The 15,732-nt window shown below is 39.2% G+C and overlaps 1 protein-coding gene across 1 annotated transcript in view; it reads right to left on the bottom strand.

The window, feature by feature from the left end:
- The window catches only part of CAP2 (cyclase associated actin cytoskeleton regulatory protein 2), a 98,715-nt gene that overhangs the window by 15,827 nt on the left and 67,156 nt on the right, over positions 1 to 15,732 (bottom strand). The window contains exons 8-12 of the mRNA XM_072152649.1: positions 10,309 to 10,495; positions 9,583 to 9,752; positions 6,668 to 6,791; positions 6,437 to 6,519; positions 4,820 to 4,960 (exon numbers count right to left, since the gene is read on the bottom strand). Coding sequence (XP_072008750.1) covers positions 4,820 to 4,960; positions 6,437 to 6,519; positions 6,668 to 6,791; positions 9,583 to 9,752; positions 10,309 to 10,495 — 705 coding nt within the window. The remainder of the gene's footprint in view (positions 1 to 4,819; positions 4,961 to 6,436; positions 6,520 to 6,667; positions 6,792 to 9,582; positions 9,753 to 10,308; positions 10,496 to 15,732) is intronic.

Below are 15,732 nucleotides of genomic sequence, written 5' to 3'. Positions count from 1 at the left end.
AAGACACTGGGCATGCACATCTGTATTGCACTGTGTAACCTGTAAAAAAAGCTTGAACAAGTGATCAGAAGATCACTTGTTCAAGCTTAGATGTCAGTAACTGTAAGAAAAGGAAAAATAAATAAATAAAGGTTTTTTACAGTAAAAATAAATAATAAAAGAAAGTGAAAGTCCCCCCAAACACCACATTTCCCTTTACACAAGTAATAAAGTATAAAAAACACTAAATCACGAAAAAACCCCACTTATTTGGTATCACCGCGTCCGTAACAATCTGTACAATAAATCCTAATCATAATTGGACCCGCTCGGTGAACGTGGTAAAAAAAAAAAAAAAACTTGCCAAAAATTAAAACTTTTTATCAAATTGCTTTACAAAAAATGTTCTAAAAAGTGATCCGAAAAAGTTACAAGCACCAAAATGATACCAATAAAAAGAGCAACTTGTCACGCAAAAAATAAGCTTACAACCAGCTCCGTAAACCAAAAAATACTATAATTATGCCACTATAAAAATGGCAATACTAAAACAAATGCAATTTTTTTCTATTCTAGTTTTCCTTCAATAAATTTGGACAAATAAAAATAAAACTATATAAATGAGGTATCACCGTAATCGTAGTGATCCGTAGAATAAAGATAATATATTATTGTTATGCTACAGTGAACAACCCCCCCAAAAATGCTAAAAATCCAAAACAAGAATTGATGATTTTATTTTCCTCCACACGTAAAAAGTTAATAAAATTTCTTCAATAAGCTAAAAACCCACTAAAATTAAGTTTTTTTTTACAGTGCATCTCATCTCGCAAAAAATAAGCCCTTATTTGTCTAAATTGCTTAAAAAATAAATAAAGATTGTATAGCCTATTCCCAACGAGCGTTGTTATAGAACGGTGCGGCGGGTAGTGACTTTCCAACACCGGTCAGGGTAAGACGGCGGCTGTTCACTGATCGGGGTAAGACGGCGGTTGTTCCTGACAGCCATCCATCCTGCCCCATGGACCAGAAGGGTTACGTCCCCCCCACACACCCCCAGTTTATTATCACTGCTACTGGCTCATCAATTCAGACGAGCCGATAGCAGCGAATTTACTTATGACGTCAGTAATACCGGTCACCATGTCTATAGACACGGTGATCGGGGCAGGGTGGCGGCTGTTCCTGACAGCCACCAATTTTGCCTTGCGGTCCAGAGGGGTTTTGTTGCCCCCCTCTGTCCATGTTTGCCGCTATTTGCTGGTCGATTTGGTCCAGCCAAAAGCAGCAATATTCGTCACAATGGGCATCGCTAGGGTGAATAAAAGCAACACTAACAACTAAAACGAAGATTTGGTACAAAAGCGCTGGCCGTGCACATTGTACAGATTACGCTGTACAACTCTTACGTGCTGTTGCAATGTGCAGGTCCTGCCGTATCATTTCTCTGTTTTCAAGAGGAAGATATTAGGAAACTAATATTGGGACAAGAAGGACGGGGCTCCAGTACCTCTGGTTTAGATGTTCCTGTGTTTTGCCAGGAGAGCATTTTCCCGGTGAATTCTGCTGCTTCTAATGGTAGGACTCAATAAACAGTCTGTTCCAAAAGAGAAGTTAGGATGGACACTACATACTACAAGAGACCTGCGACAACTCCAGAGTGACAAAAGTTTAGTTGGTCCCCTGGTATATTCTACCTCCTTATACACTAGACATTCACAATTCACGCCCAACCTATTGTGAATTAATTTCGGTAAAATGAATAATTGTAACAACTGTTATGTCCCGTTGCTCCCTATACCCCTCCATTATTTCATAAGGGGCGCCACATAATGGGCACTGAACTTTCCAGAAATAATTGAAATTTCCATCTTGGACTCCATTGCACATCATATTTGGAAACCACCTATATGTTCAAAATGCTCATTTCACCACGTGTATTACCCTACACCACATATTACACCTTGCTATATTCCCCAAGGGGTGTACATTCAACAATTAGGGTCACTTTTCGGGTTTTCCTCTGTTTTGGTACCACTACGGCTCTCCAAATGTATCCTGACACATGTGAAGGATTTCTTACAAATTTGGCCTCTAAAAGACAAACATCCCTCTTTTCCTCTACTGTGCGCCCATAAAGCATTTTATATGCACATGTGGGGTACTTCTACACTCGGGAGAAATAGTTTTACACCTTTTTTGGGGTTATTTAATATATTATCCCTTGTGGCTTACATAAATTAGGGGTAAAGTGACATTTATAGGAAAATTTTCACCTTTTTAATGATTCGGGCCTAATTGGATCATTCACCTGTAGGGGCAAATACATATATTACACATTGCAAAATTCTCTAAGGGGTGTGCATTCAAAGATTAGGGTCACTTTTCGGATTCTTATCTGTTTTATACCACTAGGGTTCTCCAAATGCATGTCAAACATTTCTGTCAAATTTGGCTTCTAAAAGGCAAACATTCCCCTTTCCTTTTACTGTGCGCCCATACAACATTTTATATACACATGTGGGGTACTTCTACACTCGAGAGAAATAGGTTTACACATTTTGAGGGGTTATTACATTTTTTTATCCCTTGTGGCTATATAAAATTAGGAGTAAAATGACCTTTATAAGAAAATGTTCACCTTTTATCTATTTAAGTCCTAATTAAATCAAACACCTTTACGGACAAATACACATATTACACCTTGCTAAATTCTCTAAGGGGTGTGCTTTCCAAAATGGTGATACTTGTTGGGGTTCCGCTCTGTTTTGGTACCACTACGGCTCTCTAAATGCATCCTGACACATGTAAAGGATGTCTGTCAAATTTGGCTAACGCCCCTCTTTCCCTTCTGAGCTTCACTGCGTACCCATACAACATTTTATTTGCATGTGTGGGGCAATTTTATACTCGGGAGAAATGCTAGTACACATTTTTTGGGGTTGTTTCATCTTTAATGCCTTATGGGATACAAAAATTAGCCGTAAAAGTGACTTTTATGGGAAAATGTTCACCTTTTTCCTTTTAGGGACCTAATTGAAGCAAACACCTGTAAGGGAAAATACACATATTACACCTTGCTGAATTCTCCAAAGGGTGCACTTTCCAAAATGGTGTCTCATGTTGGGGCTTTCCTCTGTTTTGGTACCACTATGGCTCTCCAAATGCATCCTGACACATGTAAACTTTTTCAGCCATATTTGCCCTGCAAAAACGAAACAACGCTCTTTCCATTCCAAGTGCCCCCCTGTGTCCGTACAGCAGGGTACAGTGACAAAATGGGTATTGGCATATTCAAGAGGAATTGCCCTCAACATTGTAAAATGCATTTTCCTTTTTAACCCATTGTGAAGGTGTTTAGTGTTCAATGAATCTATAGTAAGATAAAATTACATTTCTCTAATTTCACTTTCATTTATCTTTCACGCTCATGAAACGCTCAAAGGGTTAACAAAATTCCCAAAGGTTGTTTTGAATATTTTGAGGGGTGTAGTTTCTAAAATGGTGTCATTTGTGGGGGGTTTCTGTCATGTGGGCCTTATAAAGTCACTTCTAACTAAATTGACCCTCCAAAAGTAGGTTTTGATGATTTTCGTGAAAATCTGAAAAATTGCACCTAAAGTTATAAGCCTCCTAACATCCAAAATAAAGGAAAAGATGTTTGAAAAATGATGCCAAGTTAAAGCAGACATATGGAAAATGTTAGTTATCAAGTTATTTTAGTGATATGACTAACTTTCCAAAAAGTAGAAAATTTTGAATTCTGAAAACATTGTTTTTTTCAAAATTTTTGCCAAATTTCCATTTATTTCATAAATAAATACTAAATATATTTATTAAATTTCTCAACCAGCATGAAGTACAATGTGTCCTGAAAAAACAATCTCAAAATCAACTGGATATGTTAAAGCGTTCCAAATTTATAACCACTTAAATAGACACATGTCAGATTTTAAAAAATGGTCCGTGTCAGGAAGGTGAAAAGTGGCTTCAGCGTTAAGGGGTTAAAAAATGAGTGTGCCTTTAAGGCCAAATTAGGCTTGAAGGGGTTAATAGTGGGTATCTAGTGTGTGTCTCTTTGGTTTTATACACAAACCACATTCTCATTGTGTCATTGTTTCAATTTGCACAGAAATTGGTTGGCAAAAGGGCTGGACAGATCTGGAGAACACTATTCTAGTGCTGCACCAGATTCATCATTGTGTTGATTCTCGAATTCTACTTTTATACTTACCTTCAGATGGTCTAAACTGTGTGCCACAATGTGGTAAACCCTCCTTATTTTTTGCCGCACAAACTATTTCCTGACAAGACGGGCTGCTTTCTGGAGACTATGCCCCTTTCCCGAAACCACGCCCATATGTCAGACAAGTGGAATAGTGCCAGGAAAGGGTCTAAAAACCTTCATAAATGTGTTGGAAGGCATTTCTTGGCATTATTCAGCCAAAAATCTGTTGCAGGAGATTAATGCATCTGTCCCAATGTATTGACGTGTTTTTCACCATTACAGTGATACAATATAATCCATTAAAGTGGTGCAACTGGCTGTTAATGCTATTGTGACTTCCTGGGAAAAATATAACTGGTACATGTAGGAAGCTATATGGAAAAAATGCTTGCTCTGTCTGATTCCCCACATCTGTGGACCTCAAAATGCAATGTATGGCTACCACTTCTCTATGGCTGATTTCATATCAAGGTTTGGTAGGATATATATGTTTTACGTGTAATTGTTGGAAATTGAGTATATCTATTGGTAGTAAAATATAGGTATTTTAACTGGAACATTAAACAAAACCGTAGCAAATGGAAAAATGGTTTATTTTGCTTTTTGACTTACATAATCACCGTTGTGTGGGACGAGGATATTCATCTCTGATGATTTGGCACTTACGATTTCACAATCTATTGAACTTTCACTCAGGTAAACATGGCAGCCATCTGTCTTGTTAATAGAAATGGTTGGCACTTTTCCTATGACCTTTGTAAGGGTAAAATTATAGAACAGTTTACGACCAATAGAACAAGTACAGTGTACAAGGAAAGAATAGCAAGAAATGATCCATGCTTCTGTTGAGATACTAGAGGGTGAGGATATATGATGCCGTGCTATTAGCCGCCACCCACCTTTTCATGTGTTATCTTTGGACACAGAAGTGGATACAGCCAAGTTGGATTCTTGTGTCCTAAACCTAACTGAGAACTTCATCCATTAAGAGCTTCGTTCTAAATCCCTAAATATTGTTTATAGCAGTGGTCCCCAAGCTTTTGTTGCCCAGGGACTGGCTATGAGAATATATTTTTTTATAGGGACCAGTTTTCTGGTGTTATTGTCTCATAACCAAAAATATATGCTTGCATACGCCACCATAACTCCCTGTGTGGACTTATATGGTCCCATTCCCTGAAAAACAACCCTCCCTTATATTGTCCCCTTTCCTGTATAGCAATCCGCCCCTGCTTCCAATGTCCCCTCTCCCGTAGCATTCCCCCTTCCAATGTCCCCTCTCCTGTAGCATGCCCCCCTTCCAATGTCCCCTCTCCTGTAGCATGCCCCCCTTCCAATGTCCCCTCTTCTGTAGCATGCTCCCCTTCCAATGTCCCCTCTCCTGTAGCATGCCTTCCTTTTTCCCCTAAATGCTACAGGAAAGGGGACATTGGAGCGGACATACAACAGTCTTCTCCTTAACTTCTCTATTGCCAGTGCGCGTTATCATGGATATGAAGTATAGGAAGAGAGGACTGCTGCAGGGTAACGGGTAAGGTGAGTATTGTATTTGTTTTTTACAGAGTTTGGCCATGGCCCTGGACCAGGTTTTCCACGGCTCAGTGGTTGGAGAACACTGGTCTATAGGATAGAATAAGCTGTAAATGCCATCAGGAGAATGAGGACTGAACATACTGCTAGGCAACTGTCTGCAATATGAATGGTTTTAGCAACTGTATACTTTTTTTCAGTATATGCTTTATATCATTAGTTTGTAGTTTATGTGTACCATAAAAATGATTGACTATTATAAAAATCATCCTTATAATGCTTTTCTCTGAACAAAGCCAGGAGCATACAGAATAGAATCCAGGAATGTGTATATGTTAAAGCCACATGTATACTAGTCAAGTGGGATTCTATTCTTAAAATAGATCTTTAGATGTTCATAATAGCAAAGTTGAATCAAAGAACTGATTGATGATTTTTTTGATTAGAATGGTATGTAAAAAATCAAAAGTCAGAATAAAACTCAAAAGTGGCCCCAATGAGAGCTTTGATAAATATCCTACCCATTTATTAAGGTTAATGGTAACCTTTTCATTGTATGTTTCTTAATTTTCTAATATATTTGTATAGGGAAGTAGTAACAAAGCTCCCTCTAATGGTGACAGCAAATACTGTGCCTGGTTAACTTGTCACTCTTAAAATTGTTTTTAAACCCCCTCCACCAAGGTGACCAATTCTTACCTGTATCTGAACATCTTTAGAATTAATAACTTCTACAATGCCCACAACATCATCAAACACCAGGCCAAGCTTTGCGCAGTTGTCTATAGAATTATACAAAAAAAAATGTATTATTTTAGAACATTAATTTCTGATCTACTGCTTTTAAGATATACTATCCATTTCTTAAAATCATAAAATATTTTACACATTTCTCACAGCTTTAACAATTTCTCAGTAAGTTCCTCTTACCTATTATTATGGAATTTATTTTCCCTTTAATTTGCAGCGTTGTGTTCTTGCACTTGAAAATATAAGCCACTTGCTTCAGTTCAGTTTCAGAAATAACTAAATTGTTAACTTTTTCATGGTACTCCTAAATTTCAAAGATATAACAGGTAGAACAGAGATGCATATGGAATTTCTTCAGTACATTATCCCCATTACAGGAATTGTTGTTATATAAAAGTTTGAATTTTATTTTGTACAAAACTGTAAGAAAGACTAAAACAACTTTGACAGCGCCAAGTAGCAATGCAATGGGTAATTCAAAAACAATGTGGATTTGGCCACCTTTTATGCACGAGCATGATAGAAACACATGATGCAAGCAGTGCCTTGGGGCCACTTCACCATTCTGTAATCACCACTGCTGGGTATGTGAAATGAAAAAACCATATGGATCGTCTTCATGGATCTATCATGTTTGTGTGAATATGCAATAGAGTTGCACAATTTCTTCAATTAAACATTCTATATTGCCTCAAAATGACACAAAAAGTTCTTATGCAAACTAAAAATGCTACATATGTATATGAGATTTATAGGAGCAATACAAGTACCTTTTAGAAAAAATAGAGATACCGTATACTCGAGTATAAGCCGACCGAGTATAAGCCAAGACCCCCAATTTTACCACCAAAACTGGGAAAAACCATTGACTCGAGTATAAGCCGAGGGTCGGAAATGCATTGGTCACAGACCCCCCCAGTATAAAGCCAGCAAGCCCCCAGTAGTATACAGCCTGCCAGCCCCTATTAGCATACAGCCACCAGCCCCCTGTAGTATACAGCTAGCCAGCCCCAAGCAGCATACAGCCTGCCAGCCCCCAGTACTATACAGCCAGCCTGCCCCCATGTAGTATACAGCCAGCCTGCCCCCATGTAGTATACAGCCAGCCTGCCCCCATGTAGTATACAGCCAGCCTGCCCCCAGTAGTATACAGCCTGCCAGCCCCTAGTAGTATACAGCCTGCCAGCCCCTAGTAGTATACAGCCTGCCAGCCTTTAGTAATATACAGCCAGCCTGCCCCCATGTAGTATACAGCCTGCCAGCCCCCAGTAGTATACAGCCTGCCAGCCCCCATGTAGAATACAACCAGCCCCCAGTAGTATACAGCCTGCCAGCCCCCGGTAGTATACAGCCTTCCAGCCCCTAGTAGTATACAGCCTGCCAGCCTTTAGTAGTATACAGCCTGCCAGCCCCCATGTAGTATACAACCAGCCCCCAGTAGTATACAGCCTGCCAGCCCCCAGTAGTATACAGCCTGCCAGCCCCCAGTAGTATACAGCCTGCCAGCCCCCATGTAGTATACAGCCTGCCAGCCCCCAGTAGTATACAGCCTGCCAGCCCCCAGTAGTATACAGCCTGCCACCCCCAAATAGTATACAGCCTGCCAGCCCCCATGTTTTCTTCTAGCAGGGGCATCTATGACGCAGCCGCTGCTGACGTCATAGTATGCGCGGCCAGGAAGAAAACATGGCCGCGTCCATGAGAGAAGAAAGAAGACGAGTCTCGCTGACATCGGTGAGCAGCGCTGACATCGGGGAGCCGCGCTGACATCGGAGGGTGAGTATATAAGTTTATTTTTTTAGTGGGTACATTTTTTTGTAATAGACTGCACATTTTTTGTACTGAAAAACTCGGCTTATACACGAGTGTATACGGGTATATACGGGTATCTTGCTTCTTAAAAAGTGTAAAAGAAAGACAGGACAAGGAAGGAGGAGGAGGAGGTAGTATTGGGAGTTTTGTACTGTGAAGACGCCATGTGCACACTGCAACAAGGATTGTGAAAGTAGTGTGAAGCTGTAGTGTGATCCAATAAGTTACAGAGTTGCAAAGGGTTTCATGGGAGGGATGACAACTGCCAAGGGCATGGCACCCAAGTCTTTTAGGTTCTTAGAGAACAACGGGGCACAGTTACTAAGGCCTTTGCGACAGTTTTCTGATGGACTTTGCATGTTCTTTAAGACTGCTTTCACAGATATTTTAGAAGTGTCTGCACCATAAATGTGTGGCACATGACCATTTTGTGGCGCAGCTGCACTAGGCATTATGCGACACAAAATAGGGGGTGCTCCGTTCCTCATTCAGACCGTGTACCAGTCCTATGCAAAGTCCTATGTTAAAGATACACCACAAAAAAAGTTGGTGAACTTTGTTGGGGCAGTGCAAGGAGCGCCACATTCATGGAGACCGGGTACCAGAAATCCTGAATCTGGCACACTCTGCATTATACACCAACAAACTGCAATTAGTGCAGTTTGCAAAACTCTTAGTAAATGTGCCCCAGTATGTTCAGAAGGTGTCCCATTTAAAATAAGTAATGTAAACCAGAGGCACTTTGTCACACAGGAGATATATTCCAATCGGTAGATATGATGCTATGTAATGGGAGGAGTTGAGCAGATAGATATATGGTTTATTTTTATTTAAAAAAAAGTTGTTTAAAAACTCTGTTTAACTTGTCATTTATCTTTGTTTCCCAACTAGTATCTTTTAAGCTGATCTAGCATACCATGGCACGCCAGGTTGTGAATGACAATTATATAGAAAAACTGGGGCAGGGGCAGTTTTATGAAAAGTATAGTAAGGAGAGACAGTGCAGGGTTAAACAAGACAGTCTTATGCTGCACAAGACTCATATATCAGTCTGATTCTGGATGATAAAGCTGTTGTATTTTAAAATTGGTTGCACCTCCTTTTAGTTGGCTTATAGTACACCAGAAATATAGGACAAAATTCTGTCAGGTCAGCATTATTTTTGGCACAAAAGTGTTGTCTAAAACCCTTTATATACTGTATGTGGCGCAGACTGTTTTTTATTGCAGACTATGACAGAATTCTGTCATAGACATATTAATAAATCTGCCCCACTAACTTACCACTCTCCATTTCTTTCCTTCCAACTCTAGTAGAGGTGGATAAGACTGTTTTGGTGTAGATTTACTTGAGCTTGAACCATGACTTTTGGTAGGTGATCGAACTGGTGCTGTTTGTCCTCGTAGCTTAGGGTTCTTATGAGTCTTCTGATCATCAGAAACATGTTTCAGCCCTATAGAATACAGTGGAGAGTACAATGTAGTTTTGATGTGAATATTTATGCATGTTCTTTTATGCTTTTTTTTTGCAGTTTGCCTTACTTGTAAATACACTGTAATGTGTCCCACTGTAAAGTGGTCATCACCAACAATATCTGTTTAGGGTGGGGTCACATGCACTAGAAAAGGTTGTAAGTCGCAGGTAAACCAGCAGCACAAGTCAATTTATTTGCTGGCTAACATGTTGTATGTATGCTACATGTCACCACAGCCTAAATGGATATTCTGATGAAGAGCCCCTGTCCATATACACCTGTAAGCACAACATATAGTGAACACTGTACACCCACCATCATTAGCTTTTGTACAGTTTATCAATAGTTATTTTAGTCCATATTCACACTTGGAGATGCACCATTGTACTGCTACTGCTTATGTTATTTCTGTTTTTGTATCATATTTGATATTGTGTAAGGTTTCATGATATTTCTGAATTAAGCTTGGGGCAGATAAAAAGCGTTGACAATGAACTTTCGTATCGTTATACACATGACTCTCTTATTAGCTGACCTTTTGTTATTTCTTCTCCTTGGTTTAGTTGGTCAAACAATGCAGATCGATCCTGAGAAATATCATCTTTGGGTTTACTATTAAAAATGTCACAACTTGGAGGAGGTCCTGGAGGTGGAGGAGGGGGTGGAGGGTGACTTTGTCCAGATGTTGTACCTGTTTGTTGAGGTTCCTCTTTTGTAAGAATCTAAAAAGGTATACAAAATGTCATAATTGAGAAAAATGCTAATGTCTTAGTGTGATTCTCAATACCAAAATGATACATTCTATTAAAAAAGCCACAAGAATATAAAGTCCTTCCATTGTCCGAACATAAAATGTTTCAAATTGAGAATGTTTCATTGAGGCCAGGAGACAGCCACTTTGGACCGGTCTTGGTCCGTGTACTGGCTTTTGGTTGGTAGAGAACCAGTCATATGTGCACCTTCAAAAATAACACAACTACATTATGTCTATGTAGCTATCCTGCTGAATCCTCCCTTTCCACTGGAACAACCCCCTCCAAATTCCAAGGAATGGGGTACCAGCTATTATAAACGGAAAATTACAAGTGTCAAAGTATAAAACTAGAATTGATAATTCAATGCATCATGAATTCCTAGTTGACACAATTGTGTGCATTTTATTTGAAAAAAGTTTTTGTGGCAGTTTTTAAATCCAATTAAAGTTAGATGTTGATTCACACTAGTGTTTGGAGAAACCATGTAAACCGAGCTCAGTGCCACATAATAATTATTGATATAGTAAGCTTTAGGAACAGTCGTAGCACACTTTACTGCATAAAGTTCTGAGATGGGTACAGCAGCAATCCATACTTCAGTATGATGTAGTGGCTACTGCTCACACAACTATGATTGTTCAAGGAATTGTTACTGACACACTTGCCCTGACAGGTTAGAAACCATTGCATGAAACTTAAACTTCTCATTTCTGTTGATGGCATTTCCGATAGGAAGGCTACTTTATTGCGACCAATAAAAATAATGGGTGATTTGAGACACTAAACCAACAGTCCAACCATTCAATTCTATGGTACTTTCAGCATGCTATCATCTTCAGTGCCATAGAAGGGACTAGAGCACTGGTCAAATATACAATTCACATGGAGCACTCAAAGGCACTGATCTCCATGGTTGGACACCAGCAATCAGACATTTTGCCCTTGTCTCAGAACACCTATTTACTGCACTATAACTACTGCAGTGACGTTGACATAAGAAATCCCTTTTGTAAGCAATTCATTAGACAAAATACTGGATAAGATATAGATTGGTTTTCTATGAGATATTGTCAACCTCATAAGGGTTTTTTCCTTCTCAGATGCTCTGGATTGTAAATTACCAGGCTTGTTCCTGGATTACGGAAGAGTTGCATTTCCACTCAATTTCGAGGTCATGTGGGCTTTCCTTCTCCATAAGTTGTATTATTACATCATGTTAATGGGAAGTGAATTCAAACTGTTGTACAGATGAGATCTAGCCCGTTCAGTCACTGCAACTGCCATAGGTCACAGTTGTTTACAGAGATGTGCATGAGCGGCTTTGCAGTTCGGTTCAGGGTAAATTGACTTGCGATCTGGATCTCTTGAGTTCATTACATGATGTAATGATGCACTGACTCACAAAGGCCTTACATATTTACATATGGAGCAACAAAAAGGAATAACATCAATAAGGTTTTAGGTTTTAGCAGTGAATACTATAATGCTTTTTAATATCTGTGGATAACCCCTTTAATTTGAGTGTTGTTTAATTTTATCTATATACCGGTACTAACTTTTTTCACATACTATTTCAATACTATTTTCTCATACTACTTCAATATGTTACTATACTGTTTCTTTTCTACAATGTCTATATATGTTCTCTGTTTGTAGGGTACATTCTAAAGCCACCACAATCCACGTGTCATTTGAGAAGAACAGGTGGATAGTCACTTAGACACTGATCCTTTGTTAAGGTGCTTCTTCTGTAAGTGTAGATGTCTTAGTGAGCTCGATCTTACAGCCACCTGTCTGTCTGCAGCCCTCATGTGCATTCATGTATAGAAATTACACAGCGAAACAGCTGATGTCCCTGCACTTCTGTTATTGCCAATAAAAAGAGATCTCTGCTTCTCCATGTTTGCTTTTTTACCATCAGAAAGCAGTGTCCACAAGTGTCAAGATTATCTAATGCTACTTTATAGACGCCAGTTGTATCATAAACCCTTGTTGATTATATTTTAACCCATTACAGAACATTTATAACTTTTTAAATTATTTTATAGTTAACAAAGGATGCTTCAATATCCCATATCGGATCATTAAACAACTATAATGCTTGGCACATGTCACAGCAGACTGAGGCTACATTCACACAACCGTATGGGGGACGAATGTACGGCCGCACCGCTCGGTATACGGGGAAAAGACAGGACATGTCCTATCTTTCACCGTGTTATGGCTCGTACACTGCAATTCTATGGAGAGGGGAGGGGTCACCCCCTCTCCTCTCCATGGCACCGGACATATGCCCGCCTGGCTACATGGGAATGTAGCCCTCCTGCAGATGACGTTATATTAAACACACACTTATATGTTATATTTTGTATGTTGACATTATATGAGACACAAACAGCAGTCTCTTGTACTGCACACACACAGATGACAATAATAATAGACTGCGCATTTGCAACTCCTACAGTTGGCTCATGCGCATGGCTGTGGAACCTCAACCTTGTACATGAGCCCATAGAAGTGAATGGGGATGTGTGCTATTAAATTAGCGGCTAGCACACGTCCAAAATTCATGTCCATGTACAGGAGGTCTTAACAATTTATTCCTTATACTTCCGCACCAAAATCCATTACCAAAAATGCAACTAGTCCACATGTGTTTCATGAAGATTTTGCAGCAGATTTTGATGCATATAGCGGTGGGTGTTTGCTGTGTTTTAATACATTTAAAAAAATTAAATGAATGCGTACAAAACATTTTTTGCCATTTTCTAACGCTAATAACTTCATACTTTGGTGTCATTTTTTGCGATATGAGATGACGTTTTTATTGCTACCATTTTGAGAACTGTGCAACATTTTGATTACTTTTTATTAGATTTTTTTATGTGACGTAAAAGGGTGTAAAAGTGGCCACTGCCAATAACCGTTTTTATATTGTTCAGGCATTTTGAGATGTGGTGATACCTAACGTTTTTGAGATTTTTACTGTTTAATATGTTTTATATCAGTTCTAGGGAAAGGGGGGTGATTTGAACTTTTAGTTTTTTAAAAATTTTTATTCTTTTTTAAACTTTTTACATTTTTTTTGCTATTTCTTAGACCTTCTAGGGTACATTAACTCTAGATGGTCTGATTGTTCCTACCATATACTGCAACACTACTGTATTGCAGTTTATGTAATTTTTGCACAGTATTCATTACAATGAGCCACTGGCAGAAACCATCTGCAGAATCTCAGGTCTGCTGAAGACCCGAGGCTGTCATGGCTGTCATGGCAACTGATCACCCCCGCCCCCCCATTGACGTTCAGGGGAGTGACAATGGCAGCAAACCCCATCTGTGTATGAAGAGAGCTCAGCACGGGTGCCCTTTTCATATACCCCCAGCACCTCTGCACCGTACATTTACGGCACAGAGCTTGAAGGGGTTGATTGTTTGTAGCTGGTACAAACAAAGTCAAATGACCACTATGAATGATTTCCTTTAAAAATATCTTTGCTTTATATATTTCTTGTCAAAAAATTGGTTACAAAAATACATCAAGTAGAAAAAACACTATTCTTATTAATACCTTCTGAGGATATAACTCTAGATGCAGTCCTTTGTTTTTTTAAACGGGTTGTGTAAATACAATTCCCACGTTGAGTTTCACTGTACCGTAGGCCTGTAGAGATACTTCACAGGTAGTTTTTTAGCAGAAAGTCGGTTCTATATCGTCAGTCACTTTTTTAGCAGAGACGGTGCTCGCTTGATTGTTGGTAGCTGGTAACTGTTATCCTTATAAGCTTCATTGCTCCATCTGTAAACAAATAGTTGATTTGCATTGCCAAGAAGCACTATTTCTGTTTCATCTGTCCATTTTTACAGAAGGATTGGGGTTTGGAAAGGTTCTGTTTGGCAAAGATCAGTTGTTCATTTTCTTCAGCAATGGTTTCTTTCTTGAGCTTCACGCATAAAGCTCTGCTTGGTTTACTGTGTGGCATGTTTCAGGTTGTCCTCAGGTCTTTGGATTGATGTGGTGTTTTTTCCATCATTTGTACCAACCTTCCAAGACATCTCTTGTCAATTTTTCTCTTTCCTCCATGACCAGGGAGGTTCTTGAAAGTTCCATGCTTAGCAAACTTCCTACTGTTAAAACTGGGATACCAAGTTCTTTGGAGATGGTTTACCCTTTGAAAGTCTTGTGTTAATAATAACAGCAGCTTTGATGTGCTCATTCAGCTTCTTTGTCTTCACCATTCTGACAAAGTAAAGTACCTACTATAAAGCTTTCTAAAACACTGAAGTTGCCATTCATTGGCTAACTGAGGTCACATGGGCAAGTGGTTCTCATTATTGAATTAACACAGGCGAGTCAAAATGTCTTTCCATACTAGTTTAATGTAAAGGGTGCCAATATTAGTGTCACAGCAAACTTTAGGTTTTCTATTGTAACAGGAACTGAATTATATATTTTGGAGTCATGTCTACTGTGGTTGTTGCAGGGCGAATTGCAAATGTTGTAAAATGGTTTATTTGACTGTACTTCAGATTTGACTTGCGTAAACAGCAATAGACTACAACAAATAAATAAATATGTTTGGTGGCAAGCTTTTTAGGGCCCTCACTTTCTACAATATAGTCACATAATAATCCCCAAATGACCAACATGACTTATAGAATCCTGAAGTGACTGCACTATAGTTGACTATTCCATCTGTGCTATGAATTTTCTACATCAGGAGCGTGTAAGGTTTCACAAGGCACACGTGCCTATACTAGCTAAGCCCTAGTTTTTGTATAGCTTTTTATTCTATTAAAACATTCACAAAACCCCTGTATGCAGCAACCACTAAAGCTTGCCACTGCCTATCATTTCCTTAACACTTGCCTTATGGCTGACACGTGTTTAATGCCATTAAGAACCACCAGTTGTTCAGTTGCCTTCTGCAAGTGTGACAATAGCCATTATGACCAGCTCTGAAGTTTTTCTAAGCTCTTCTTGTTAGGATGTAGAGCAGCTGTTGGGCTTCTTCCTCTCTTCACTTAGCAGTGAAGCAAACCGCAATTCAGTAACATCACTAAGGGAAGTCTATTACATTTTGGCAGGTGCTGATAAAAAGAAAATAACAGTTGCACTGTACAGCTGTTAGTGTTTTGGGGGTCAGCCATGGTCATCTATCCGGGTAGGTTTCCATCTCCTTATTTCACTGCCCTACATATAT

This window comes from Engystomops pustulosus, chromosome 5 (assembly GCF_040894005.1).
Source record: "Engystomops pustulosus chromosome 5, aEngPut4.maternal, whole genome shotgun sequence".
Taxonomy (NCBI): Eukaryota; Metazoa; Chordata; class Amphibia; order Anura; family Leptodactylidae; genus Engystomops; species Engystomops pustulosus.
The sequence above is the reverse complement of the archived record's forward strand: the minus strand, read 5'-3'. Positions and strand labels throughout refer to the sequence as shown.